General features: G+C 47.9%; 1 protein-coding gene across 2 annotated transcripts in view; it reads right to left on the bottom strand.

The window, feature by feature from the left end:
• STAB2 (stabilin 2) overlaps positions 1-26,674 on the bottom strand; it is a 165,081-nt gene that overhangs the window by 2,921 nt on the left and 135,486 nt on the right. For both annotated transcript variants that reach the window (XM_043440283.1, XM_043440284.1), the window contains 13 exons: positions 25,692-25,841; positions 23,896-24,000; positions 21,266-21,373; positions 18,678-18,871; positions 17,499-17,640; positions 12,924-13,057; positions 10,821-10,986; positions 10,569-10,675; positions 6,764-6,883; positions 5,859-5,999; positions 2,846-2,953; positions 1,897-2,025; positions 845-961 (listed from right to left, as the gene is read on the bottom strand). In XM_043440283.1, the coding sequence (XP_043296218.1) occupies positions 845-961; positions 1,897-2,025; positions 2,846-2,953; positions 5,859-5,999; positions 6,764-6,883; positions 10,569-10,675; positions 10,821-10,986; positions 12,924-13,057; positions 17,499-17,640; positions 18,678-18,871; positions 21,266-21,373; positions 23,896-24,000; positions 25,692-25,841 (1,721 nt within the window). The remainder of the gene's footprint in view (positions 1-844; positions 962-1,896; positions 2,026-2,845; positions 2,954-5,858; positions 6,000-6,763; positions 6,884-10,568; positions 10,676-10,820; positions 10,987-12,923; positions 13,058-17,498; positions 17,641-18,677; positions 18,872-21,265; positions 21,374-23,895; positions 24,001-25,691; positions 25,842-26,674) is intronic.

Genomic DNA, 26,674 nt, shown 5'->3' with positions numbered 1-26,674 from the left:
ATCAACTGTTAGCTACATTTCTAGCCCCCCTCTCTCTCTCTGGAGGGTGAAGGGTGGAGCTGAAAAATCCCAACCTTCGAATCATGGTTTGTTCTTTCTGGTGACCAACCCCTATTCAGAAGCCAACCCAGAATCTCCTCAGAACAAAAGATGTCCCTAGTATTCTTACCACTTAGGAAATCACAGGAGTTTATGAGCTCTGGGGCAAAGACCAATATGTTTTCTCTTATCTCACTCTTAGCTTCTCAGTCCAGATCTGGTAATATAGGCAGAGTGTGTCTTGCACATTTAATGTGAATGGGGTTCCCTGCCACAGCGCTGAGGTCAGTGGCGGCTCCATCCATGCTCAAGGGTCACTAATTCTAGAAACAAGTGGCCCTTTCTTGGAAGACCAGAGCAGAACCCACGCCCCTAGATCTAAAAGACCTCATCAAAGAGACGGAGCTCCTAAAGCAAGAAGCTGCTCTGACAATAGGCAGAAGAATCCTGGACAACAAGTGTAAATGTTGAAGCAGTTTTAGGTCTTCCTTTGTGCCTGCTGCCTCGTCAGTGGTTGTGGCAGACTTCAGCCCAAGATTTCATCTCCTGGTCACAAGGTTGGGGTTGTGTACCCCCGAGTTCTTTTCTAGATCTAACCGATGCACGCCTCTGCCATCCACCCAGGAGAGCTCAGAACACAGAACAACCACAGGGCTTCACCCAGCTTGCTTCTAGGCTTGTAGCCTGGAGACATGTCCTAGAAGTGAGATTTCTTGGCATAGTGCTCTCCACAGTTCTGCTGAAAGACATCATTGTCCTGCTTCCTCCCCAGCTGAGCCTGTTTTAGATGAAAAGACAAACTCACTGTGAAGGGGACGTAGGAAGGTCCCAGGCCTGCTGGAGTTGCGCTCTCGTACAGGGGGTTCGAGATACTCTCAGGCTGCTGCTTGCCAAGAGCTGCGACGCCAACGTCCTCTTCTGACTGCTCGGACAGAGAAGCATGGGGCTGAGCACCACAAATCCCCAAGGCGGGGCGCTGCAGCCAAGTCGGAGGCTAAGGCACGTCCCACTCCCTCCACCTCCGGGAGCTTTTCTGTTGTCCTTTTATTGAGATCTGACTTAGAGGTAATATCATGCGCCAATCTTAAGTGTTCAGCTCAATGACTTCTTATATATGTTCACCCATGTGTGACCACCACCCAAATCAGCATGCAGGGCATCTCTGTCCTCCAGGAGGTGCCCTCACGCCCCCCTGCCCGCCAGTATCTGGTCCCAGTCACAGTAACTGCTTTTCTGACTCCCATCACCTGGAATGGTTTTGCCTGTCCTTGAACTTCATATAAAAGGAATCGGGCAGCATGGCGCTTTTGCTAACTGTGATGTATATAATGCTTATGCAGATTATCTGCCAGAAGGAAGTGACCGACTGCTTGCAGGCTGCAGCCATATCCGGCCTGCAGGGTCTCCCATGGTGAGCTGAGACCCGCTGACCTGGATGTGAGCTCAGCTGTTCAAATAGGGCCAGTGTGTTCACTGGCTGTGACCTGAGGCCTCTGGCTGTGCCGGCCCCCAGCGTGTCCCCACCCTCAGAGTCAGCACTGAATTTTGTCTTGTGATTCCTCCAAGGTGAGTGGCCTCCTAGGCTCCTAACGAATTTGGCTCCTAGCCAAACCTCTGGCATGAAGGGCTACTGGCTGCTCTTTGCCCTCCTCCATCCCCTGACTCAGTCAGGTAGAGGGCCCTGGGGCTGCCACTGCTGACCTCTTTGGGGCAGAGGCCCCATCCAGGAGACAGAAAATGTGTGCCAAGCACTCAGCGAGCCCCCTGAAGCAGCCGGTCTGCTGGAGTAGCCCAGAGCCAGGGGCTGGGTTTCAGAGTGGACCCCCATCCCCATGGTCCTGTTTTTCTCTGTCTCACCTCAAAATGCTGGAAGCCAATCGTCCTCCGGTTTAGTCGAAAGTAGGAGTATGCCGCCAAAGCAATGGCTCCGATGACCAGGACGATGGCAAAGAACACCCCTGTTCCCAGGCCGGTGTGGCCTGAAGTCTAAACACAGAAAGGCCAGTGGCTGGCATCAGAACTGGTGACTTCCCCAAAGAGGCGTGCTTCCCGGAGCCCACCCAATTCTGGCTTTCCTGAGGTATCTTGTGCCGGCTGGGATAAAAATAATGAGAAAGCTGTCCATGTGTGTCTAGCCCACACTACTTCCAGGGTCTGTTCTAAGCCCCCTTACATAAAATAATCCATTTAAATGTATAATAACACAAAGAGCTAAGAACAGTTTCTACTGTTCCCCTTTTTATATGGGAGAACGGAGACACAGAGAGGGTAAGCACTTGCCCAGTGTCACATAGCCCACAAGTGGCCGAGGGGGGCTTTGAAGCCAGCGTGGCTTTGGAGCTTCATACCTTTAGAACAAAGTTAGAAAACTAACATCACCGCCCACTGACCACAGCCAGCTGACCAACTCTTATAAAGCATGTGCCAGGAACTGTCTTTATTATTTTACATTAACTCATTGTCTTTCCAAGAACCCAGGAAGGAAGGCATTGTGACCTCCATTTTGCAGATTAGAAAAATGGGGCTCGATGATGTTTCTGGGGCTTGTCTGAGTTCACATGGTTACGAAGTGGAGGGGCTGAGGATTTTCACTTCCCTTCCAGTGGTTTCTCCACGGGCACATCCTGCCCTTTTCATTCAGCAAATGTTGGTGGTGACAGGTGTTATGTCACTAACACACTGGCTGGGGGCTGGGCGTCCCTGAGGCCAGCTGCCACGGACGGGGTGGACAGGGCATCCAGGAGGAGCTTGCTTCTTGGGGAGTGGACACTGAGGCTCCTCCTTACCAGGAACGCTGGATACTCACCCTTGGGGTAGAGGGAGCTTTTAAAGGCTTGGAAATGACATGAATAATCCCATTGGAGGCAAAGATGTCCCACTGCAGAATGGCTCTTCCATCGACGAACCTGGTCTCCTAGGGAGGCGAGAAGAGGGCTGCTGGAGATCTCTGACCATCTGATTCTTTCCATGTGGGCAGCCCTTCCATGGTAGAAAGGTGTCCAGTTTCCCTGAGGTCCTGGAGCCTGGGTTTCAGGCCCATCCTCACCGACAGGCAGTGTGGGACGTGTGCTCGCCCTCTGCACAGCCCAGAACACAGCACATTGGTAGTTCTTGTGCCAACACACTGTTCTGAGCTGCAGAGAACCCAGAAGGTCATTCTATCCAGCCTGCTTGTTAACAGATGAGGGGTCAGAAGGAAAATGGTGTGATCACATAGTTAGTGATCACACACCAAGATCGCATAGGCAGTAGGTGGCAAACCCCATGCCTCAACTCCAGACTTAGTGCTGTGAGCATCACACCACACTGTTAGAAAGGGATGTTAAGTGATCTGCTGCTGCTGCCACGTCGCTTCAATTGTGTCTGACTCTGTGCGACCCCACAGACAGCAGCCCACCAGGCTCTGCTGTCCCTGGGATTCTCCAGACAAGAATACTGGAGTGCCAACTGGGTTGCCATTTCCTTCTCCAGTGCATGAAAGTGAAAAGCGAAAGTGAAGTCGCTCAGGTTGTGTCCGACTCCTAGCGACCCCATGGACTGCAGCCCACCAGGCGCCTCTGTCCATGGGATTTTCTAGGCAAGAGTACTGGAGTGGGTTGCCGTTGTCTTCTCCAGTTAGGCGATCTAATTCCTTGCTAATCAAAGTGTGATCCACTGTCCTCGTGATGTGGGAGGTGATTAGAAATGCAGAACCTGAGGCCCCACAACCCACCTGCTGAATTACAATATGCATTTTAACAAACTCATAGGCTATTTAAATGCCTGTTAGAGTTTGAGAAGCACTGGTCTAAACTACTGATCTTCAATAATAAATATCATTTATTAGGTAAGTATTAATATTCATTAGGGCTTCCCTGGTGGTGCAATGGTTAGAAGTCTGTCCACCTCCAGTGCAGGGGACACCGGTTCGATCCCTGGCCCGGGAGGATTCCACATGCCTTGGAACAGCTGAGCCCGTGTGCCGCAGCTACTGAGCCCACACACCATAACTGCCGAAGCCTATGTGCCCTAGAACCCATGTTCCACAACAAGAGAAGCCACTGCAATGAGAAGCCTGTATGCAGCAATGAAGACCCAGTGCAGCCAAAAATAATTAAATAAAAATTTAAAAAATAGACAGTGTTTATAAAAAAATATTCATTCAGCCCTTGCTCCATGTTAGATACAATTATCACACATCAAAATCCCTGAATCCCTGAATCTCCATAAAAGCATATGATCTGACAAAGCTACAATGAGAATGAGGTAGCACTTCACACCAGTGAAAATGGCCATCATCAAAAAGCCTACAAATAATAAATGCTGGCAAGGGAGTGCAGAAAAGGGAACCCTCCCACAGGCCGGTGGGAGTATAAAGTGGTGCAACAACCACGGAGAACAGCATGGGACTTCCTCAAAATACTAAAATTAGAGCAACCACATGATCTTGCAATCCTACTCCTGGGCAAACTGCTAGAGAAAGCCATAATTCAGGATGATACACACACCCTAATGTTTATGGTAGCACTATTCCAGTAGCCAAGACATGGAAGCAACTTAAACGAGCGTCAGCAGATGAATGAATAGAGAAGATGCGGTACAAATAGACAATGGAATCTTTCTCAGCCATAAAAAGAATGAAATAATGCCATCTGCAGCAACACGGATGGACCTAGATTATCTTACTAAGTAAGTCAGAGAGGTACACTTTGTATGTATCACGTGGAATCTCAAAGAAAAAGACGAACTTGTCTACAAGACTCATAGACTATTAGACTACAAGACTCACAGACTATTTCTGTAAATTCATGGGTAACAAAATGGAAAGGTGGGAGGAGGGATAAATTAGGAGTACAGGATTAACATACATAACGTGAAAAAAGTGTCAGTCATGTCCGACTCTTTGCGACCCCATAGACTGTATGTAGCCTGCCAGGCTTCTCTGTCCATGGAATTCAGCAGGCAAAAATACTGGAGTGTGTAGCCATTCCCTTCTCCAAGGGACCTTCTCACAGGAACTATATGGTTCCCTGTGCTATTGTCTGAGCCACCAGTTGGTCAGAGGGTCAATATTTTGTAATAACTTATATAGGAAAAGAATCTGAAAATACATGTATACCTGAATATATATATAAAACACTGAATCATCTTTCTGTGCTCCTAAAACTAGTACAACATTGTAAATCAACTATACTTCAGTTGAAAGAATACTTTAAAAAGCCTATGATTTGAACATCATGGTTATGTTACCACCACCACTATCACTTCTAATATCACAACCACCACCATCATCCCCACTATCATCATCGAAATAATCAATACCACCATTATCAAAATAATATCACTGTTACCATCATAAGCATCATTAACATATGATGCTATCGCCATCATCAACACATCACCAACATCCCTGTCTTTCAGATAAGGAAACTGGGACCCAGAGAAGTTCAGACAAGTTACCTAAAGTCCTAGAGCAGAGTAAGTGGCAGACATACTAGGGTCACTTGACTTCAAGGCTCACATGTTAACACCTGGGATAGGCTGACAATCTGACAGAAATAAAGGCAGAGAATCAGACAGCTTTAGCATGGTTTCATTTATAGGTCCTCATTTATCAGCTTCTGGGGCTGGCGGTCACCAGGGGCTTAGTTCTCAAGGGGTAGGGGCTGCCTGATAGTCAGTATGGTGTGTTCTGGTCTTCAGCTGGTACCAACTTACTGCAGCTTTAGAGGTTTCTTTCACATTATAAGTGTCACCATCTATTAAGCACCTACTCTATGCTAGAAACTTTGCATTTATTATCTCCATTTCTCCCAGTAAACCCAGAAGACTTTTCATACCAGTTGGCGCTGGTCCTGGCTGGAGGTGATGAGCAGCTGGCTTCCCAGCCTCGTGTGCAGGGTAGTACCATTGACAAGGTCATTGTAGAAAAAGATGTTGATGCTGGAGAGGTGGTGCTCTATGTCCCGCCCAGACAAGGTCTGAGAGGAGAGGAGAGACATAAGAATGGCCTTTAAAAGTCAAGTAGTAGTTTTTTGTTTTCATGATAAGGATGACACAGGAAAAAAAATCACTTCTCAAGGCCTTGGCTTTTCTGCCTCCACTTTGAAAGTCATTTGAATGGTCTAAGCACAGCTTCCCAGTGATGTCCTGGGAGGAGTGGGTCTTAGTGGGTAACAAGTGAGCAGAGGTATTGCTTCTCTCAGCCCTCAGTGGGATAAGGGCTTGAGGCTGTTGGAGCCCGTGGGTGGGCCTAATAAACGCTGTCAGTTCCTCTGTGTGCCTCGACATGAAGGAGGTCGGTGTGGTAGACCAGTTGCATCCCTGGCCCCAGTTCTTCACCTCGTCCTGTACCCTTGCTCTTTGCCATATAACTCTGAAGGCCTCTCACTCTGGCTTCGGGCTCAGCCACCTGACGTTTTGGGTGTGTGGTATGTTAGCAAATGAGACCAGACAGGGTCTTAGAAAGTGCCGGCATTTTCTGCCAGAAGAACATGCCTGAGCTAACCTGCTGAAGCGTGAGAGCCCTGTGGAGCAGAGTCCCAGACAGGCCAGGCTACATCAGCTGATGGCCAGACACGCAAGCATGCCTGGCCAAGCCCAGAAGAACTGCCAGCTGATCTGCAGTGTGTGAGCCCATAAATGTAGCTACGGCACTGCGGGGTCATTTGTGACATTGCGTTATTGAGGTGATAACTGATACTGTCTAGAAGCACTAAACACAGATACCAGGAACCCAGCTCACCTCATTTTCCCAGAGCCCACTGTTCTGGGGCACAAAGAGGGTGCTTCGGATTGACAGGTCAGTCAGGTGTTTCAGGAATGCCCGGCCTCTGGCTGAGCTGTTGGAATACGCCAGCACTTCCTGGGGATAGGAAGGAAGTGGTCAGAAGGCTCAGCGTGGTGTTCAGGGGCTGGCTGGAGAGGGTGGCATCACCCCTCTGGGACTATTCCTGATGATCACCCCAGCTCAGGCCGCCACTCACCTGCTCATCTTTCTGACTGCCCCTTGGGAAAATTTTAGGAGGATTTTTCCTTTCCTTGATAAATCCTATGGTCCTAAGACACAGCCAGATCACAGGCCATTCTCAACAAGGCAGCTTGTGTAGTCTTTGAAATCTTAAGTGAATTCCAGTCTTCTTTTGCCAAAAATCTGCAAAGCGCCCACTTCACCCAGAGGAAAAGCCAAAGTCCTTGCAGCGCCCATGAGGCCCAAACCCCCTGGACTCTTGCTCCTCTGACCCTGCACCCCGCTGTCCTTTTGCTCACCCTGCTCCAGCCACACTGGCCTCCTTGACATTCCTCAGGCTTGCTCAGCAACGTCCTGCCTTTCATCCTTTGCCTTCTGCCTTTGTTCCTTCTGCCTGGAATGTTCTTCCCTGAAATCTGCATGGCTAACTTCCTCTCTTCCGTCCACACTTTGCTTACTTCTTACCTTCCCACTAAGGCCTTCTCTCATCACTCTAGGCAACATGGGAACCCTGTGGGTCCCCTCCCCACCCCCATAGTCTAGATTGCCTTCTAGCATTCAATACTATTTTCTTTATTCTGTTTCTTGTCCGTCTTGTTCACTGATATATCTCAAGCACATTGTTAAGTACTCAACAAATATTCACTGAACAGATTTTAAGAAATCGCACTTCCCAGTTCAGCACTGTCATCGTGTAGAGAACCCTGCTGCTGCCCAGAGAAGCTGAGAATTTGCTGAAGGGCACACGGCCAGTGGGTTTTGTTCTACAAAGTCTTTTCTCTGAGATGCTGTCACAAGCCACACTCCCACACAGCATACATATTGGTTTGGGTGTTCATCTTTAGAATATTTACAGTAACCCTGAGTTTTTAGGCTAGTTAAGTGGATACCTTTCGTCTGTGGACAAAGACTCACTATTTTGGGGTCCTTGGTCTAGCTTCTGCCCTGTTCCTACAAGCCCTGTACTTATGCTCCGTCCCCTCTCCTTGGCTGTGTCCTTGACCTTGCTAAGCCTCAGTTTCTTTATCTGGAAAATGGGAATAATGGCAAAAGTGACTTCATAAGGTTGCATAAGGATTTATTCTGTCCAACAAGCATTACTGAGCACCTACTATATGCTAGCCATAAGACAGAGAAAATAATTTCCCTTATAGAGCTTATGTTTTGTGAAGCAAGTGAAAAGTAACCTGAAAGGACTCAGAGAATGCCTTGTGTGAAGAAAATGCACAGGAAATGTTAGCTATTGTTATTATTGCTGTTATTAATATTAAAGCTCAGTTCTTTGATAAGTTCAGTTCAGTTACTCAGCTGTGTTTGACTCTTCGCGACCCCATGGACTGCAGTACACAGGCTTTCCTGTCCATCGCCAACTCCTGGAACTTGCATATACTCATGTGTATCGAGTCAGTGATGCCATCCAACCATCTCATCCTCTGTCGTCCCCTTCTCCTCCTGCCTTCAATCTGTCCCAGCATCAGGGTCTTTTCCAATGAGTCAGTTCTTCATATCAAGTGGCCAAAGCATTGGAGTTTCAGCTTCAGCATCAGCCCTTCCAGTGAATATTCAGGACTGATTTCTTTTAGGATTGACTGGTTTGAGCTCCTTGCAGTCCAAGGGACTCTCAAGAGTCTTCTCCAACACCACAGTTCAAAAGCATCTATTCTTTGGTGCTCAGCTTTCTTTATAGTCCAACTCTCACATCCATACATGACTACTGGAAAAACCATAGCTTTGACTAGATGGACCTTTGTTGGCAAAGTAATGTCTCTGCTTTTTAATATGCTCTCTAGGTTGGTTATAACTTTCCTTCCAAGGAGTAAGAGTCTTTTAATTTCATGGCTGCAGTCAACATCTGCAATGATTTTGGAGCCAAGAAAATAAAGTCTGTCACTGTTTCCATTGTTTCCCCATCTATTTGCCATGAAGTGATGGGACCAGATGCCATGATCTTAGTTTTCTGAATGTTGAGTTGTAAGCCAACTTTTTCACTCTCCTCTTTCACTTTCATCAAGAGGCGTTTTAGTTCCTCTTCACTTTCTGCCATAAGGGTGGTGTCATCTGCGTATCTGATGTTATTGATATTTTCCCCGGCAATCTTGATTCCAGCTTGTGCTTCATCCAGCCCAGCATTTCTCATGATGTACTCTGCATATAAGTTAAATAAGTAGGGTGACAATATACAACCTTGATGTACTCCTTGCCCAATTTGGAACCAGTCTGTTATTCCATGTCTGGTTCTAACTGTTGCTTCTTGACCTGCATACAGATTTCTCAGGAGGCAGGTCAGGTGGTCTGGTATTCCCATCTCTTGAAGAATTTTCCACAGTTTGTTGTGATCCACACAGTCAAAGGCTTTGGTGTAGCAGAAGTAGATAGTTTTCTGGAACTCCCTTGCTTTTTTGATGATCGAATGGATGTTGGCAATTTGATCTCTTTCTAAATCTAGCTTGAACATCTGGAAGTTCATGGTTCATGTACTGTTGAAGCCTGGCTTGGAGAATTTTGAACATTACTTTGCTAGTGTATGAGATGAGTGCATTTGTGAGATGAGTGCAATTGTGCAATAGTTTGAACATTCTTTGGCATTGCCTTTCTTTGGGATTAGAACGAAAACTGACCTTTTCCAGTCTTGTGGCCATTGCTGAGTTTTCCAAATTTGCTGCTATATTGAGTTCAGCACTTTAACAGCATGGCTCTACTGGAATTCCATCACCTCCACTAGCTTTGTTCATAGTGATGCTTCCTAAGGCCCACTTGACTTCACATTCCAGGATGTCTGGCCCTAGGTGAGTGATCACACCATCATGGTTACCTGGGTCATGAAGATCTCTTTTATATATTTCTTCTGTGTAGTCTTCCCATAGTCAATACCAATTCCTCTCTAACAGGGGCTTTCTCTTCATTGGACACGACTTGTAGAATATTAAAGTGACTTCAAATGCAGTGCAGGAGTTCCCTGGTGGTCTAATGGTTAGGACTCAGTGCTTTCACTGCTGAGGGTGTGGGTTTGATCCTTAGTTGGGGAACTAAGATCCTGTAAGCCATGTAGCATGGCCAAAACTAAATTTTTTTTTTTAAAGAAAAAACTGCAGTGAAAAACGCAAGTTGACTGTATATTGAGAATTTGGCCACTGGGTGATCACCAGGCAGACTTAACTGTGCCCCACCCTGTCCATGAAGACAAAAGAGCAATTTATTCCTACAGGGCAGACTCTGAAGCTGCTGTAGTCGCAGACAGATGGATGAGTTACCAGCTAACACCGGGATAGCATTTTCCATCTGCTGGCCCCAGGGCTAAGCACTTTACCAATATCAGGTCATTAATTTGTCACAATGACCCGATGAGATTGGGTCATCTCCATATTACAGATGAGCAAAGTGAGGCCCAGAAGGGAAAGCAGCTCCTTTAAGGTGATGCACCAAGTGGCAAATCTAAGAGTCAAACTTGGGCAGTGCAGCTGTGTCCACACTCTCAACCCTGACTGTGAGCCTCCACCTTCTCTCAAGGACTAGACTTTCTCATATCTGCTTTGAGGTCACCCCTCCACCCAAGGTGAAAGCAAACAGATGTGGTACAGACCTTCAGGAAGTTTGTGAGCGAGGGGAAGGACATTAGGACCTGCAACAGATTTCCACTGCACGAGAAGCCATCTCCCACGTAGCCCACCTTGCAGGTGCAGTTCACATCTGGAAGGCAGAAACACACAGAGTCTCCCACTGGTGAGGCAGGCGTCTTGGCTACCCCATCTCATGCTGGGAGGTCGGCCGGCCCAGCTGAGGATGGCTTAGCAGCTGTGTGGCCTGGAATCTGAAGCGAGGTTGGGGCCATTACCTTTCATCCGGTAGCAGAAGACATCCCACATCTCGCTCTTGTTGTTTCTTGGCCCGTAGTCCACTATCCCGACGACCCCAGAGCCGCAGTTCTGGGAGGCATAGGAGGTGGGGTAGGCTACTCGCCCACTGTCTAGCCAACCTGCTGAGCAGAGGTGGTACTTGGCCTGTAGAGACAAAGATGTGGATGTCGGTCAGCTGTGATTTCATATCTGTTGTGGAATTTTGTGGCTAATGTCTGACGCCCCCATCAGACCGAAAACTCCATGGAGTCAGGAGTTATAGCTCATTTTGCCTATTGTACCCCTGTGCCTGGAACATAGTAGGTGTTCATTACATTTTTGTTGATTGAGCCACTGGATGGATGAAAGTGGTGCCTTCTCTTCCCTGTAAGTGCTCAAGTCCTTCATACTCATTCTTCTTCCCTCTGCTCTTGAGAAAGGATTTACAATTAGCTCGTTACCTCTAGGTGCAAATTTCTCTGCTTATGGGTTGATGGAACTCCAATTGATCACCATCATCCTCATCATGATCACCCTCATTGCCAGCATCACCATCACCATCATCATAGTATTTACTGAGAGCTTATTCTGGGCCAGGTCCTTTTGCAAGCACTTTTCATGTGTCAAAACCTTTATCACTTACATCAGCCCTTTGCGATAGAATCTTAAAAAGAGTCTCTATAATATAATTGAGAAAACAGAGGCAAAAGGGGTTTAGTAACTTGCTCCAAGTCATAGAGTCAGCAAGTAGCAGAGCTGAGGTTCAAATCCAGGCACTCTACTCCAGAGCTCTTAATCTTAAAACCTGAGTTCCCATGTGAGTCAGTCACTCTGTCTTATTACCTTTGAAGTTGCACAGTTGTGTCTGACTCTTTGCAACCTCTTCCCTTCTCCCTGGGATCGTCCCAACCCAGGGATCAAACCCAGGTCTCCCACATTGCAGGCGGATTCTTTACCAGCTGAGCCACAGGGGAAGCCGTTGTGTGGCTCATTACCTTTATTACCTTATTACCCCAGGTGGGACAGGGGTTTCAGTGCCTTGATTGAGGTCACACAATGAACAAGCAGGCATGCGTACGCATGCTCAGTTGCTCAGCGTGTCCGACTCTTTGCAACCCCATAGACTGTAGCCCGCCAGGCTCCTCTGTCCATGGGATTATCCCAGCAAGAATACTGGAGCAGGTTGCCATTTCCTCCTCCAGGGGATCCTCCTAACCCAGGGATTGAACCCAAGTCTCCTGCAGCTCCTGCACTGGCAGGCGGATTCTTACTGCTGAGCCACCTGGGAAGCTCGAGCAAGAAGGAGAAACAAGAAATTCTGACCCTCCAAGATGCTGGGTCCTGGCATCAAGGGCTTTGCTCCTTGTAAAGAAACGTCAGGTCTGAAGATCTGGTCATGTTGGAGGTTGGAGGAAGGGCAGTAAAATCATGAGGATGGGCAGTGACCTTGTGAGCACACACCAGCAGCCTACTCCGAGTTGCTGACCTTTCCAAATGGGCTGGGCTTCTGACGTTAGAGGCCGAGAGAGTTACCCTGGCCAGAGCTGCATCGCCTACCTGGCTGATGGCTGGGGCAGTTTCTCTGCACGCCCTTCGCAATGCCCCCAGGCGTAGAGAACCTGGGCTATTCCAGAGACACTTGGCTGCCTCTGGGCTCAGGGACCCTAGGCTTGTGGGCAACTGATCTCCTTCTGGTTTCCAGCCGTGCGGTGCCCACGTCGGTGCCTCTGCCCTGGTGGTTGGACATCATGATCGAGAGCAGACTTGAGTTGGGGTACACTGAATCCTGGGTCTGCCACTTCGTGACTGGGTGGCGCTGGGCACGTTACCTTTCCGAACCTCAGCTGCCCTATCTTATGGCAGTAGGAACACCTACCTCCAGGGATGTTAAGAATGGATGATGTCAGTGAAGCGCCCACTCTGTGCTGACATGTGACAGACCCCCAGTGGACAGACCCCCAGTTCAGGAGCTCCCCGAACCCCCCGCTCCAGGAAGGCAACAGCCGAAGCCTCCCCTGTGTTAAGAGGAAGCGCCCCACCACCCCGCACCACGTACACCCAGAAGACCCTGCCTGCATGGCGCCCACAGACTAGAAACCCACCTTCTGGGCATAGGAGAGCTGGTTGTAGGTTGCCATGGTTGCAGCTTCCTGGGCACAGGCCTCTCTGGCTTTGTCAAAGGTCAGCTTGTACTGGCCAAGTGGGGAGCGTAGATGGAACACTCCAACAGTGGTATCTAGAAGGGGGAGGAGAGGAATTGTTCAGCCCCACACCTCAGCTGGCAGTGCTCCCAGCAGAGATTTTCAAAGTGGAGGGCTGGCCATATCCCAGGGTTTCTTGGGATGTCACTCTCCTTTGAGATGTCGTTTAAAATACTTATTTCTTTTCTAACTATGAAAGTACACGTGTTCAAGGTGGAAATCTGGGCCACACAGAAAAGAAAAGAAATAAAAATCACCTATCTTCCTGCTCTCTGGAAATAATCATTACTCCATGGCTAACATTTTAATATACTTCTGTCCAGAATTTTTATTTTTGTAACTTTTAATTTTGATGTAATTTCACCCTTTCAGTTTTTTTTCCTATTCATTTGCGTGTCATATATATCACAAATATGGCAGTATGCTGCATATATAGTTTTTAGAAGTCTTTCTTATAACATTAAATGAGGATTATTTTCCTATATTATACATTTTCTCTGACAACATGATTTTACCTTGATACTTTTAGTTGAACACTTTTTGTGAACTTCACAGCCATGAAAAAAAAATACATTAAAATGAGTTTCTGCCAAGGAACCTATGTATTTTCTGATTGCCATTATGCCTTTAAAAAAGTTTTCAAGCCATTTTCCCCTTAGATACTAGAAAATATTCATCACTTTAAAATATATATTTCTTTTAAACCAATTAACGCAGAGATCAGAAATAGATCAAGAACCAAGTCACATTTTTATATTGTCAAGTTCATTATCAGATGCTACTAAAAGGGTCATTCCACCCTCCAAAAGAGCTAAGATTAAGGTTTTCTTTATTCTTTTTGGCTTTTCTGCCTGTGGGATCTTAGTTCCCTGACTAGGGATCAAACCTATGCCCCCTGCAGGGGAAGTGTGGAGTCCAAACCAGTGAACTGAAAGTCACTCAGTCATGTCTGACTCTTTGTCATCCCATGGACTATACAGTCCATGGAATTCTCCAGGCCAGAATACTGGAGTGGGTAGCCTTTCCCTTCTCCAGGGGATCTTCCCAACCCAGGGATCAAACCCAGGTCTCCTGCATTGCAGGCAGATTCTTTACCATCTAAGCCACAAGGGAAGCCCAAGAATACTGGAGTGGGTAGCCTATCCCTTCTCCAGTGGATCTTCCTGACCAGGGTTTCCTACATTGCTGGCGGATTCTTTACCAACAGGAAATCCACAAGATTTTCTTCTTTGACCATAGTCAACAGTATATTCACTCCACAGGCCATATAATATTGTCAGCCAGATATGGAACATAAACACCAGCAGAACAGCTTGGGGAGGAATGGTTAGCCTTGTATCCTTGCCATGACAACACAATTCTTAATTGTGCCTTTGAGAGGACATAACAGTATATTTGATCATCATTTACTAATTTGTTATTTCTCATTTTTGTGATGTTAGGTAATGCTGGGTGGTGAGAAGTGAAAGTGTTAGTTGCTCAGTCGTGTCTGACTCCTTGTGACCCCATGGACTGTAGCACGCCAGGCTCTTCTATCCATGAAATTCTCCTGGCAAAAATACTGGAGTGGGTTTCCATTCCCTTCTCCAGGGGATCTTCCCAACCCAGGGTTCAAACCCAGGTCTCCTGCACTGCAGCAGATTCTTTACTGTCTGAGCCACCAGGTTACCTTTATTCAAGTCTTAGATTATTCCTACAGGATGTGTCCCTTGAAATGGCACTATGAGTCTTGGCATGAATTGTCGTATTGCTTTCCATACACATCGCTAAACTGGTTACCTCAAAGGCTATGCTGGTTTGCCCTCTGAACTATGTGAGACTAGGCACTTCCCCGAGTGTGTGATGACTGACTCTGTGACCTATCCACCAGGACACTGGGCCATTATCCCAATGCCGTCTTGTCTTGCTAAGGGTAACCACTCAGCTACAACAGAAGGTGGATCCAAATGTGACTCCTGGTCACTTAGTATCACTACCATAGTTTTCTTGGTATTCATAATAAAGTAGAAGAGTAAAGCCCCTGGGAGAAGATGGGTGATGCTCTAGGCAATGAATAGATTCTGTGAGCTGTGGGAATGGGCAGGACTGGCTAAATGAACTGTGCTCTAAAGAAAAAACCCAAGTATCTCTTGATTCCACAAATGACTCATGAATCAACATCTCTTATCCCAGCTGATCATTCTTGACCCCATCCTATATAGCAAGTGCCTACAGAATCTCTGCTTTGAAGTTCTACCATCACCTTGTGATAGAGCTTGGAAGATCCACAATCACCTTGAACACAGAATGTCCCCAACCAAGCTCTCAAGGTTCTTGGGTCCCCATCTCCCAGATTGCTTTAATACCATCACTGAGTCGGTCTTTGAAGATGGAAACCTTACATTATGGTGGATCCTTTCCTTTTCTTCACTCTCCATGTCTACAGAGTGCCGGTCTCTCCCTGGTATCATTCCTCTCCCCAGGAGAGACCCTGTTACCTTGGGGCCATAGCCTTGATATTACACCATACCCCCTCATTGCCTCATCCTTTCCAGCTACCACTGATAATTCTCTGCTGTCCACGAGTCCCCCCAGCAGAAATGACTTGCCAGCTCCTCTGTGCTTAATCAGCTCAAGCATCTTTCAAGTCTCAGCTGTAGTCCCCAAGGGAGCTCTTTCCTGCCCAGGACTGCTTCTATCATTACTTTGAGGGTTAGAATTTCAACACATGAATTTGTGAGGAACACAAACATTCAGTCCATAATATGTATTAAGTCATAAGACCCCTCCCAACTCATTTGGGGGATGAAATAGAGGGTATATAAGCAGGAGAAATACATAAGATATATGACAATATATGACACGGTCTCTTTTTGCAAGGAGATTCCCAATGCAGTTGAGGCCCTTTTAAGATTAATAAAACCAGGGGAAGAAAAGTAGTAAGACAGAAGACAGCAATTTATCTCATGTAAGCAAGCAGATTTTGGCAGGCAGAGCTCTCTGCAGGAGGCCCCCTTGTCTTGTCACTAACCTTAAACCAGGCATCCCCATGCTCTACCCATCTCCAACCCTAGCACAGCTTTCAAATATTTTGATCACATAATACCTTGCCTAATGTGTTGGTTTCTTCTGTAAATCAAAGAAGTAGAAATGAAGAATAAGTAATTAACAGATGACCAGATCTCTTCCCTAGCTTCCCCTTCAGTCATTTCAAGAACTGACTATGTGAACAAGAGAGCATCTAAAGAAAAAATCATAAGAAATTGACCAGCCTGCACACAGTGGGGGATAGTGACAGCTCTGACCCCCCTCATCTCAATGATGAACTGAGATTACGTCCCTGTTTCCCTTTAAAAGCTTTCATGGCCAAGCAGAATCTTTGGAGGCTGGTTTGGGGAGGGGGGACACTGAGCCCACCACCTCCCCAGATTGCTGGTACCTTTTCTTTCTACCAACGTTTGTGAATACTGATTTTGTAAGTGGTGAGCAGTGAGACCTGATTTGCTAACAATGATATCAGAAGGTGGGGCCTTTAGGAGATTATTAGGTTAGGAGGTTGGAACCACAATGAGTGGGCAGAGCCCTTATAAAAGGGACCCCAGAGAGCTCCCTATTCCTTCTGCTTGTGCGGACACTAGGAGAAGTCAGTGGTTTGCAGCCTGGAAGACAGTCCTCAGCAGAACCCCACCACACAGGCACCCTGATCTCAGGTTTCCAGCCTCCAGAGCTGAGAAATAAATTTCTGTTGTTTATATGCCACCTGGGCTATATTGCAGCAACCCAAACAGACCAAGCCAGTACGTAGCAGGTGTTAAAGTCAACAGTTATTATTGAGATGTCAGAAAGCTGCGCCACTAAAATTACCATGTCTATAAAACAAACAGTAAATCCTGACTGGCCACAATGCACGGTGCTCTGAATCGCTTTCTGAACTACTGCGGTCCCTCCTCGCCCTGGGCTCAGAACTCCACCAGTGGGTCCCGGCTGGCTTTTCTCCATCAGGGGTCAAGATGCCCCACCACCCACATCTCTGCAGTGCTACCTGGCTTTTTATTGTGTGTTATGATTCTTAGTGTGATTCTACCTGTGGGTTTACGATAAGCCATTCAAATCATCCTTGGAAGTGAATGCATATATGCTGATTGATGTGCTATTATTAAAACAACTACAAAGAAACAGCTGCTCTGCTTGTGGCAGGCACTATCTCTTTGTTATTTAACATCTTATGCTCCTCAGATTCAGTTCCAATCCTCAGTGGCAAGGGTTGCTAAGTAACCAGGGAAGAGTGAGTAGAGCAGCTGCCCTGTGAGCCCCTCCTGGTTCTAACGCCCACAGTCCAGTTCCGAGCGCTCTGCCCCTGGACTGCAGAAGCCCACCACTTCCCGGGCAATGCATGGGCTATTCGGTCCCAGTTTTTAAGACTTTTCCCTTTTGCTCTTACAGAGCTTCTATCCCCAACCCTGAAGATCAGGCGCTTCGGGCCAAGATCACTCTGACCTTGAAAGTGGAGGTCGGCACAGTCGGCGTTGGCATGGCACTGCCCATTGTCCTGCAGGCAGCGGTCGATGGGCGGCTGCTCTGGCTCACAGTCCAGCCCGTCTCCCACATAATGACTTTTACATTCACATTTGTGCTTGCCCTAGGGGGAGAGCAAAGATGAAAATGCCTCTCCTCGGGGCCCCCGGAATCCCCTGTGCTCCACGGGCTTCCATCCAGCGTAGGAGATGCTCAGAGGGTGCCTCTCCCGTCCAGTGGGAGCTGAGTTACTGCTCTGTCTCGCTTTTGTCCAGACTCGGGATGCAGCGTCCTCCTTTACATCCCAGCTCAGTCGTCACTTCCTCAGGGAGACCCCGTCTCCTGGTCCCTTTTATCACACTGGCCTGATTTCAGAACTGAGCATGCCTCTTCCTTCCATCATGTATAAACTTTCGATCACTACATCCCTGACAGCTACAACAGCACATAGCAGGTGCTTGATGGCCATTTGTCGAGCCAATGAATGATCTCCTTTAATCCCCACAAATGATCCTGTGAGGTCTGCATTGTTATGAGGCTCATAATTTGTGACTAAGGAAACTGAGGCTCAGAGAGGTTAAGCAGCCAGCCCCAGACTGCACAGCACATCAGGCCAGGAGCCAAGACTCAGAGGCTGCCTGACTGTTGAGTTCACATTTGTAGCCGTAATGGACATCATCTCCCACCATCTTCCTGTCCCATCAGAGAAAGGGGCAACAGGGCACTGACTGCACTCTGAAAAGGTGTGAGTGAGTGCACTTTTCCTGCCACTTCTTACTAACTTTTTCGGTTTGTATTTTGAATAACTTTAGATTTATAGAAAAGATGCAGAGTCCCCTTATATTCTCCACCCAGTCTTTCCTAATGTTAACATCTTACCTAACCACAGTTCATTGTCAAAATTAAACAACTAGTGTTGGTGTGTTACTATTAACTAAACGATAGACTTTAAGTGGACCTAACCAGTTTTTCCAGTAAGGTCCTTTTCCTGCATCGGGTTCTACTTTGTATTCAGCTTGTTGACTTATCAAGAAGTAGAGAAATAGACTTGGGTGGGAAGAAGGCTTGGGAAGAGGCCAAGGGTGACCTGAGTGGAGAAGCCAGGCTGGGGGAGGCCCAGGTGGTACCCCGCCCCCCATTTCCCCCGGGACAGAGACTCACCGGGCCGGTCATCTTGCAGGTGGCATGCTCGTGACACCTGCCGTTGAGGCCGTCTGCACAGGGGTCGATCTCCGTGCAGCTGCGACCATCCCCCTGGTAGCCCTTCTGACAGCTGCAGGAGACCTTCGTGCCCTTCTGGGAGCACTTGGCGACCTTTGCACACCCGCCGTTGTTCTGTTTGCAGAAATCCACAACTGCGAGAGCAGAGGAAGTTAGACTCTGTGTAACAGGGGCTTCAGATCAGGGTGCGGGTCACCCCAGGACCAGGTACAGTGGGCGAGGAAATGGGCCCCCGCATGTCAGCGCCTCCTGGAGGCCTCTGTGCTGCCTTTGCCACACTAGAGTCCTGTGGCTAACACCCTAACACTGCGGTCCCCAACCTTTTTGGAACCAGGGACTGGTTCCATGGAAGACAATCTTCCCAGGGGCTGGGGGTTGGTTTCAGGGTGATTCAAGCTCATTACATTTACTATGCACCTTGTTTCTATTATTACTTTATCAGTTCCACCTTAGATCATCAGGTGTTAGATTCTGGAGGGTGGGGACCCCGCCCTAATAGACCAGGCCTGGGGATATCTGTCCACCTCTGCCCTTTTTAATCACGAACTTCTAGGCTTCACTTTGACAGTAGTTTTCTAATGAGTTTGGGTTTTTAATGTTAGGACATAGTGTGTGTGTGTGTGTGTGTGTGTGTGTGTGTGTAGGGTTAAGGCACTACTGAGTGCTCTCTGACACAGACGCTGCTACCCACATTCTACAGATGAAGAAACGGAAACTCAGAGCAAACTAGCTACAACTGGCGGGGTTGGTTTTAAACCCAGGGTGGTTTGATTCCAAAGCCCACATTTCCCCCACTCTTTTGTGTTGCCTCTCAACTTTTGTTTTCACAATCCTCCAAATTTCAACTTAACTAATAGATGAGCTCCAGCCCCAGGAGTAGCTGGAAAACCCTCTGATGTCTCTCCTCTGCCTTTCTGGCTGAGAACATGAACGTGAGCACAGAAGGCCCGAGGCTGGCAGAGCAGACAGACAGAATCTGGGTCTCTGCTGCCACTGAGGGTGCTGAGCCAATTCTGGACTGCCTCGTGGCAGATGATAAAGTAGCGGGAGTAGCAAGATCTCAGTTCTGTAAAGAAAGCATCTGTCCCTATATGAATAAGGCACATTCATGTTTTCATGAAGGTTCATGAAAACAGAAGGTACATGTGTCTGAGACTGCTGTTACTACTAAGTCATTTCAGTCGTGTCTGACTCTGTGTGACCCCATAGACAGCAGCCCACCAGGCTCCCCCGTCCCTGGGATTCTCCAGGCAAGAATACTGGAGTGGGTTGCCATTGCCTTCTCCAATGCATGGAAGTGAAAAGTGAAAGTAAAGTCGCTCAGTCATGTCCGACTCTTAGCGACCCCATGGACCACAGCCTACCAGGCTCCTCTGTCCATGGGATTTTCCAGGCAAGAGTACTGGAGTGGGGTGCCATTGCCTTCTCCACTGAGACTGCTAGTTTTCCCCTAATATCTCCTGTCTCCTTTTTCTATCTGAGATTTATAGCTTAGCTCATGGTTGACCAACTGAAGACTCCATTTCTCAGGCTCCTTTGTCCCAGGTGTGACAGAGAATGAGGTTCTAGACAATGTGATGGAGCAGACAGGAGTTTAGCAACTTCTGTGTCTGCTAAGTTGCTTCAGTTGTGTCTGGCTCTTTGCGACCCCATGGACTAGAGCCCACCAAGCTCCCCTGTCCATGAGATTCTCCAGGCAAGAAAACTGGAATGGGTTGCCATTTCCTCCTCCAGGGGATCTTCCTGACCCAGGGGCTGAACTGTGTCTTCTGCATTGGCAGATGGGTTCTTTACCACTAGCGCCATGCCACGTGGGAAGCCCTAGGTATGTCCTTAAAGGGAATGAGGTTTGCTCCCCCCCCAGCCCCGCCCCGACTTTCTTTCCTTCTGCTTCCTGGGATGTGCTTTTGGTGTGGCCATCTCAGGCCAGGTGAGTGAACGATGGCAGAGCAAGACAGAAGCAGTCTGGGCCCCAGACTGAGAGAAACCCTACATTAGCTCTGGATACCTCCATCTAAAGTACTAAACAAGATAAAAATAAATATCTAAACATCTGCCTTGTTTATGCCACTGTTTATTTGGATCTCCGTGTGGCTAAACCTATATCCTAACTACTAGAGATAGAGACATAGCTGTGTTCAAAGGGATTCTCAGTGAGTGGTGAGACTATGTGTAGGTTTCACTGTTGTTTGAAAATTGCTGCTTAGTCGCTAAGTTGGAGCTGAGGGAAGCACTGTCTTAACATACTATAGAATATTTTCTCAATTTTTTCACATAAGACCAGATTATTTGTAAAGTTACAAAAACACCATAAAACAAAGTGCATTGCAGTTTACAAAGCAAGTTCAAAGTCATGGCCTGGGAAGTGGGCAGGTTAGGCATGAGCAAGCCCATCACAGAGAGGGTGGGTGTTGCTGAAGCGGCCCAAGCAGGAAGCAGAAGGGCTGGGACGGGGCCCAGGTCCCGACTGAGCTCCGCTCCGCCCCTGCACCCCGCCACTATTCCACCCACGCACAGACGGGACTCACCTGTGCACGTTATTCCGTCTCCTTCATAGTTCAGGTTACATTCGCATGTGTTGTTGTTCTTACAGGTAGCATGAGCAGAACAAGGAGGCGTGCACACGGGAGGCAAAGCTGCAAAGAAAGAAGTGGTAATTCATCTCCCACTGTGATGCGAGGCATTGGGATCCAGCTAAGGCATCTTCCAAGATGCCATCTGGCTGCCCCTGTGTTTCTAAGGTGCCCCCTTACAGCTGCAAGGTGGGGGTAATGGGGTGATTTACTAAGGGCCTTCCCAGCCTGGGATTCTGAGATTCCAGAATTACTCTTTTCTAGTAAGACTTTACTTCTGCCATGTTATCCAGATTGGAATGCAAAGATGTTAACCTTAGGGGCAACCAATGAAAACTTTATACCTCAAAGTCTGCCATCAAGGATGAATTTTGCAGACTAGCTCTTTGGCCCTGAGAGCATGGGGTTCCAGAAGAGATGGTTAAATTAGAGCAGAAATTCCAGGGTCTTCTTTGTTGTTGCTGCTTCCGACTCTGTGATGTCGGGGACTGCAGCATGCCAGGCTTCCGTGTCCTTCACTATCTCCTGGAGTTTCCTTAAACACATATCTATTGAGTGGGTGATGCTATTCAACCATCTCATCCTCTGTCACCACCTTTTCCTCCTGCCTTCAATATTTCCCAGCATCAGCGTCTTTTCCAGTGAGTCAGCTCTTCACATCAGGTGGCCAAAGTATTGGAGCTTCAGCTCCAGCATCGGTCCTTCCAATGAATATTCAGGACTGATTTCCTTTAGGACTGACTGGTTTGGTCTCCTTGCAGTCCAAGGGGCTCTCAAGAGTCTTCTCCAACACCACAGTTCAGAGGCATCAATTCTTCAGCATTCAGCCTCCTTTATGGTCCAACTCTCACATCCATACATGACTACTGGAAAAACCACAGCTTTGACAATACAGACCTTTGTTGGCAAAGTAATGTCTCTGATTTTTAACATGCTATCTAAGTTGGTCATGGCTTTTCTTCCAAGGAGCAAGCGTCTTTTAATTTCATGGCTGCAGTTGCCATCTGCAGTGATTTTGGAGCCCAAGAAAATAAAGTCTCTCACTGTTTCTATTGTTACCCCATTTCTTTGCCATGAAGTGATAGGGCTGGATGCCATGATCTTCGTCTTTTGAATGTTAAGTTTTAAACCAACTTTATCACTCTCTTCTTTCACCTCCATTAAGAGGCTCTTTAGTTCTTCTTTGCTTTCTGCCATAAGGCTGTATCATCTGTGTATCTGAGGTTATTGATATTTCTCCCAGCAATTTTGATTCCCGCTTGTGCTTCATTCAGCCCAGCATTTTGCCTGATGTACTCTGCATAGAAGTTAAATAAGCAGGGTGACAGTATACAGCCTTGATTTACTCCTTTCCTGATTTGGAACCAGTCCATTGTTCCATGTCCGATTCTAACTGTTGCTTCCTGACCTGCATACAGATTTCTCAGGAGGCAGGTAAGGTAGTCTGGTATTCCCATCTGTTTAAGAAGTTTCCAGTTTGTTGTGATCCACACAGTCAAAGGCATTAGTGAGGTCAATGAAGCAGAAGTAGATATTTTTCTGGAATTCTCTTATTTTTCTATGCTGCAATGGATGTTGGCAATTCTAACTATGGTTCCTCTGTCTCTTCTAAATCTAGCTTGAACATCCGGAATTTCAAGGGCCTTCTTAGGGTACCACTAATCTGGGGCTTTGGTGATTGAAAGGGGCTGCAGTATCCAGAGGCAGCCTGAAGCCATGGGATGGTTAGGAGAGAAGGAGGGGGAGGCGGAGGGGGAGAAGCAGGGAGGGAAGGAGGGGGAGGAGGAGGGGGAGGGACTGAAGTGATGAGGACTGCCAGGATTCTGGCACTTTGGGTTGCTGTTACTCATAAGGAGAGCTCGGTCATGCCCTTCTGCCCCCAGGGACAATGAAGTGACAACTTGATCATCAACCTTCACACCTTAGACCTTCTGACTGGAACAAAGGGTTCAGCATGCAAGGGAGAACTCAGAAAACTGACAGCTCAGTAAGGATTGAGGTCTGACAACGATGACAGCAACTGACAATGATGCTGGCAGCTTCCGTTCCTGAGTGCCCACACGCACTGGCGTTCCAAACCCACGACCCTGACCCTCACAATAATGCTTCCTACAAGCTGTGCAAGAGGCTCTCTGTTTACGGGCGAGTATATCAAGATTCCGAGAGGGTGGCTTTGCTGAGGCCATTTGTCTAGTAAGCAGAAGAGTTCTGGGTCAGATCCCAGCCTCCACGGAATACTGTATTTTCCATGAAACCCTCCAACTCGATGTCCACACACAACCAGACCTGGGCAGTGATCCTGAGGGACCACTCCTGCCCAATAGTCCTTTGCTTGAGGTGGGTCCTTCCATGATTGACAGGACTGCAGGCTGGTTTCCTGGCTTTGAGTTAAGTCTTTTCATCTAGTTTCCTCCGGGTCCCCAGATCTGATCCCGGGGCCACATAGCCAGCTTTTCCTCATGGATACGTGAACTGCTCAGTTGTTTTTTACAGATGTTGCTCAGACCCCCACCCTCAGTCGACTGCTCTTGGCAAGGTCTGCTGCAGCGTGGGGCTGCTGGCGGCCAACCACCCCCACAACAGACCTGTCTGCGTGTCACAGAAGCGGCCCGTCCACCCCGTCTCGCAGATGCACTCCCCGGAGCCTGTGATCCCGTCGTCACACTGTCCATGGTCCGAGCAGCCACAAGCTGTAGAGCAAGTTGGAATATAGTCAGTCATCAGGGATCTGGGACTGAAGTCCAATCTGTCAGCTCACTGGCTGTGGGCTGGCTGTGTGGTCAGTGTGGGAGGCCCCGAGCTTATCCACATTCATTCAAACTTCCAAAAAATAACTTACTCAATGGCTACCATGAGGCACAGGCTACCAGGCAATGAGGTTACAGCAGAAAACATAAGACATAAGGTCCCTATTCTCAGGGAGCTTACAGTCTAGGGGTATAGGGCTATTGAACATGTCATGATAAATATGTTGAGTGTTGTAAATTACAGAAGTAGAGGGTGTCGTGGGGTATGGAATAGAACAGAAAGGGAAGGGAACCTTATCAGGGCCTCCTAACAGAAATCCATTTAAAAGTCAAATCTTTAAGAAACATCCCATTCCTTCTGCTTCTGACCAACTCCAGCACCAACGCCTTAGCCCAGGGCACCGCCATCTCTCGCCTGGATTGGGGCATTAGCGTCCCCAAAGCTGGCCCTTCTTTTGCTCCTGCTTCCCCATGGTACTCTCTGCACAGGGCAGCTGGGGTGGCCCTTTCTGTTTAGGACACCCTCACCCTTCACAGTCCTCACTGGCCGCTACCGCACTTAGATAAGATGCTGAAGATCTGTCTCTGGCCAAGAAGCTCCCATATTATCTGGCCCCTGGCGACCTTCTGAGCCCATCTCCGCATCCTCTCTCTCTTCTTTGCCCACTCTGCTCAGCTACCTCGGCCGCTCAGCTGGTCCTTGCATGCCGAACCTTGTCCTACCTCAGGGCCTTTGCACATGCCTCTCTTCCCAGAAAGCCATTCCTTTAGTCTGCACCGTCCCACAGGGCAGCCAGTCATCACACGTGGCTATTTAAACACAAACTAACTAAAACAAACAAAAATCAGCCCCTCAGTCACAGATTCTGTGTACTCGATATCCACACATGGCTGGTGGCTTCCTCATGGCAGAGCTAGACAGCATTTCCAGCATCACTGAAATCTGAGTGGACGGAGCTACTATTGATATCCCCACACCTGGCCCCCTCATCTCTGCTAGGTCTCTACTCAAAGATTTCGTGAGATGTTTTCTGGAGTAGTACTTCCTTTCTTTCTTGATCCCCTTCACCTGCTTCTTTCTCTTTGTACCTTTATGTCTATTTTTATTTCTGTTATTTTTGTTTCTTCCCTTTGAGTGTAACTCCTTGAAAGCTGAGATGCTATCCCCTTCTCACACCCCGTACCCCTACAATTTAGAATGATTCCTGGCTTTTGATCAAGTCACTTAGGCTCTTTGTGCCTCAGCTTCTCCATCTGCTAAGGAGAGAGAATAATAGCTCCTACTTCGAAGGCTTGTTGTGAGGATGAGATGCACATGGCAGGCACTCCGTACACGTGAGCTACTGACACGAGTAAGGACGCAGCATATACCTGGTGGTCGAATGACTGAATGAGCCTTGGTTGGCTACAGCTTGCCTGGGTGGCTGCTGGGGATGTGAATTTCAATTCTATGGATGAGGTTCTTTCAGTGGATGGAAATTGGGAAAATATCCAAGGAGGAAAAAAGAGCAGGCAAATGGGAGGCTGGGAAAAAGAGGAAGGATGCTTCTCACTCAGGTGGATGGTATGCGTCAGGGCAGGGTGCACGCGCCCCTGATGACAGGCGAACGCTCAGTGGAGGGGGTGCCACATACGCTGACAGTCAGGCCCGAATCTCCCCGGCCAGCACAGCTCACATGCTGTCCCGTTGAAGCCGCTGTTGCATTTACACTGTCTGCTGGGCGAGTACGGATCCAGGCAGGTGCCCCGGTTATTACACGGGGTGTCTGGGCCTCCAGGGCAGGCTGGAAGAGATGAAACAGCAGTGACTCAGCAGTCTCCCCAGGCCCAGAGCAGTTCAGTGCCTTTGTAATTGTGCTGCTAACCTGACCTCAGCTGTGGGTTCTCTCCTCCATTAACCCAGGAGGTCTGTTGTCCCGGGGACACATCCATATAGTGTCACTGCCTGATGGTTTAAATGTATCTTATAGGACTGGAAGGGTGATGTTTTGAACTGCACACTGTATTTGGGGGTCAGGAGGCCAGGATTTGGTAAAGAAACCACCTGCCAATGCAGGAGACTTAAGAGACATGGGTTTGATCCCTGGGTCAGGACGACCCCTGGAGGAGGAAATGGCAAACCACTCCAGTATTCTTGCCTGGAGAGTCTCATGGACAGGGGAGCCTGGTGTGCTACACAATCCATGGGGTTGCAGAGTTGGACACAACTGAAGTGACTGAGCATACACTCAGACCTGGGTTTGTTGGTCTGGGCTGAATAATGAACTTGCTCTGAGCTTCAGTTCTCTTAGCTCTAGAGGCTGGTGACGATGCCCACTTGCCCTATTCCACGTTGTGACTATGAGGATCAAATGAAATACTGTAATCGGCAGCATGTGAAAATATAAAGCACTGAACAAACATAAGGGATGGCACTGACTTTGGTGAATGGTCTATGCTTTAGTGATGGAGAGTGGAGTGAAGGTTGAGTAATTGTGTGGACTCTCAGCCCAGAATTTTCTCAACTGGATCATGATAAATGGAGTATGGTGGTGGTTTAGTCACTAACTCGAGTCCAACTCTTTGCGACCCCATTGACTGTAGCCTGCCAGGCTCCTCTGTTCATGGGATTTTTCTA

Source organism: Cervus canadensis, chromosome 21 (assembly GCF_019320065.1).
Source record: "Cervus canadensis isolate Bull #8, Minnesota chromosome 21, ASM1932006v1, whole genome shotgun sequence".
NCBI lineage: Eukaryota > Metazoa > Chordata > Mammalia > Artiodactyla > Cervidae > Cervus > Cervus canadensis.
Note: the sequence above shows the minus strand (reverse complement) of the source record. Positions and strands in the feature narration are given on the sequence as shown.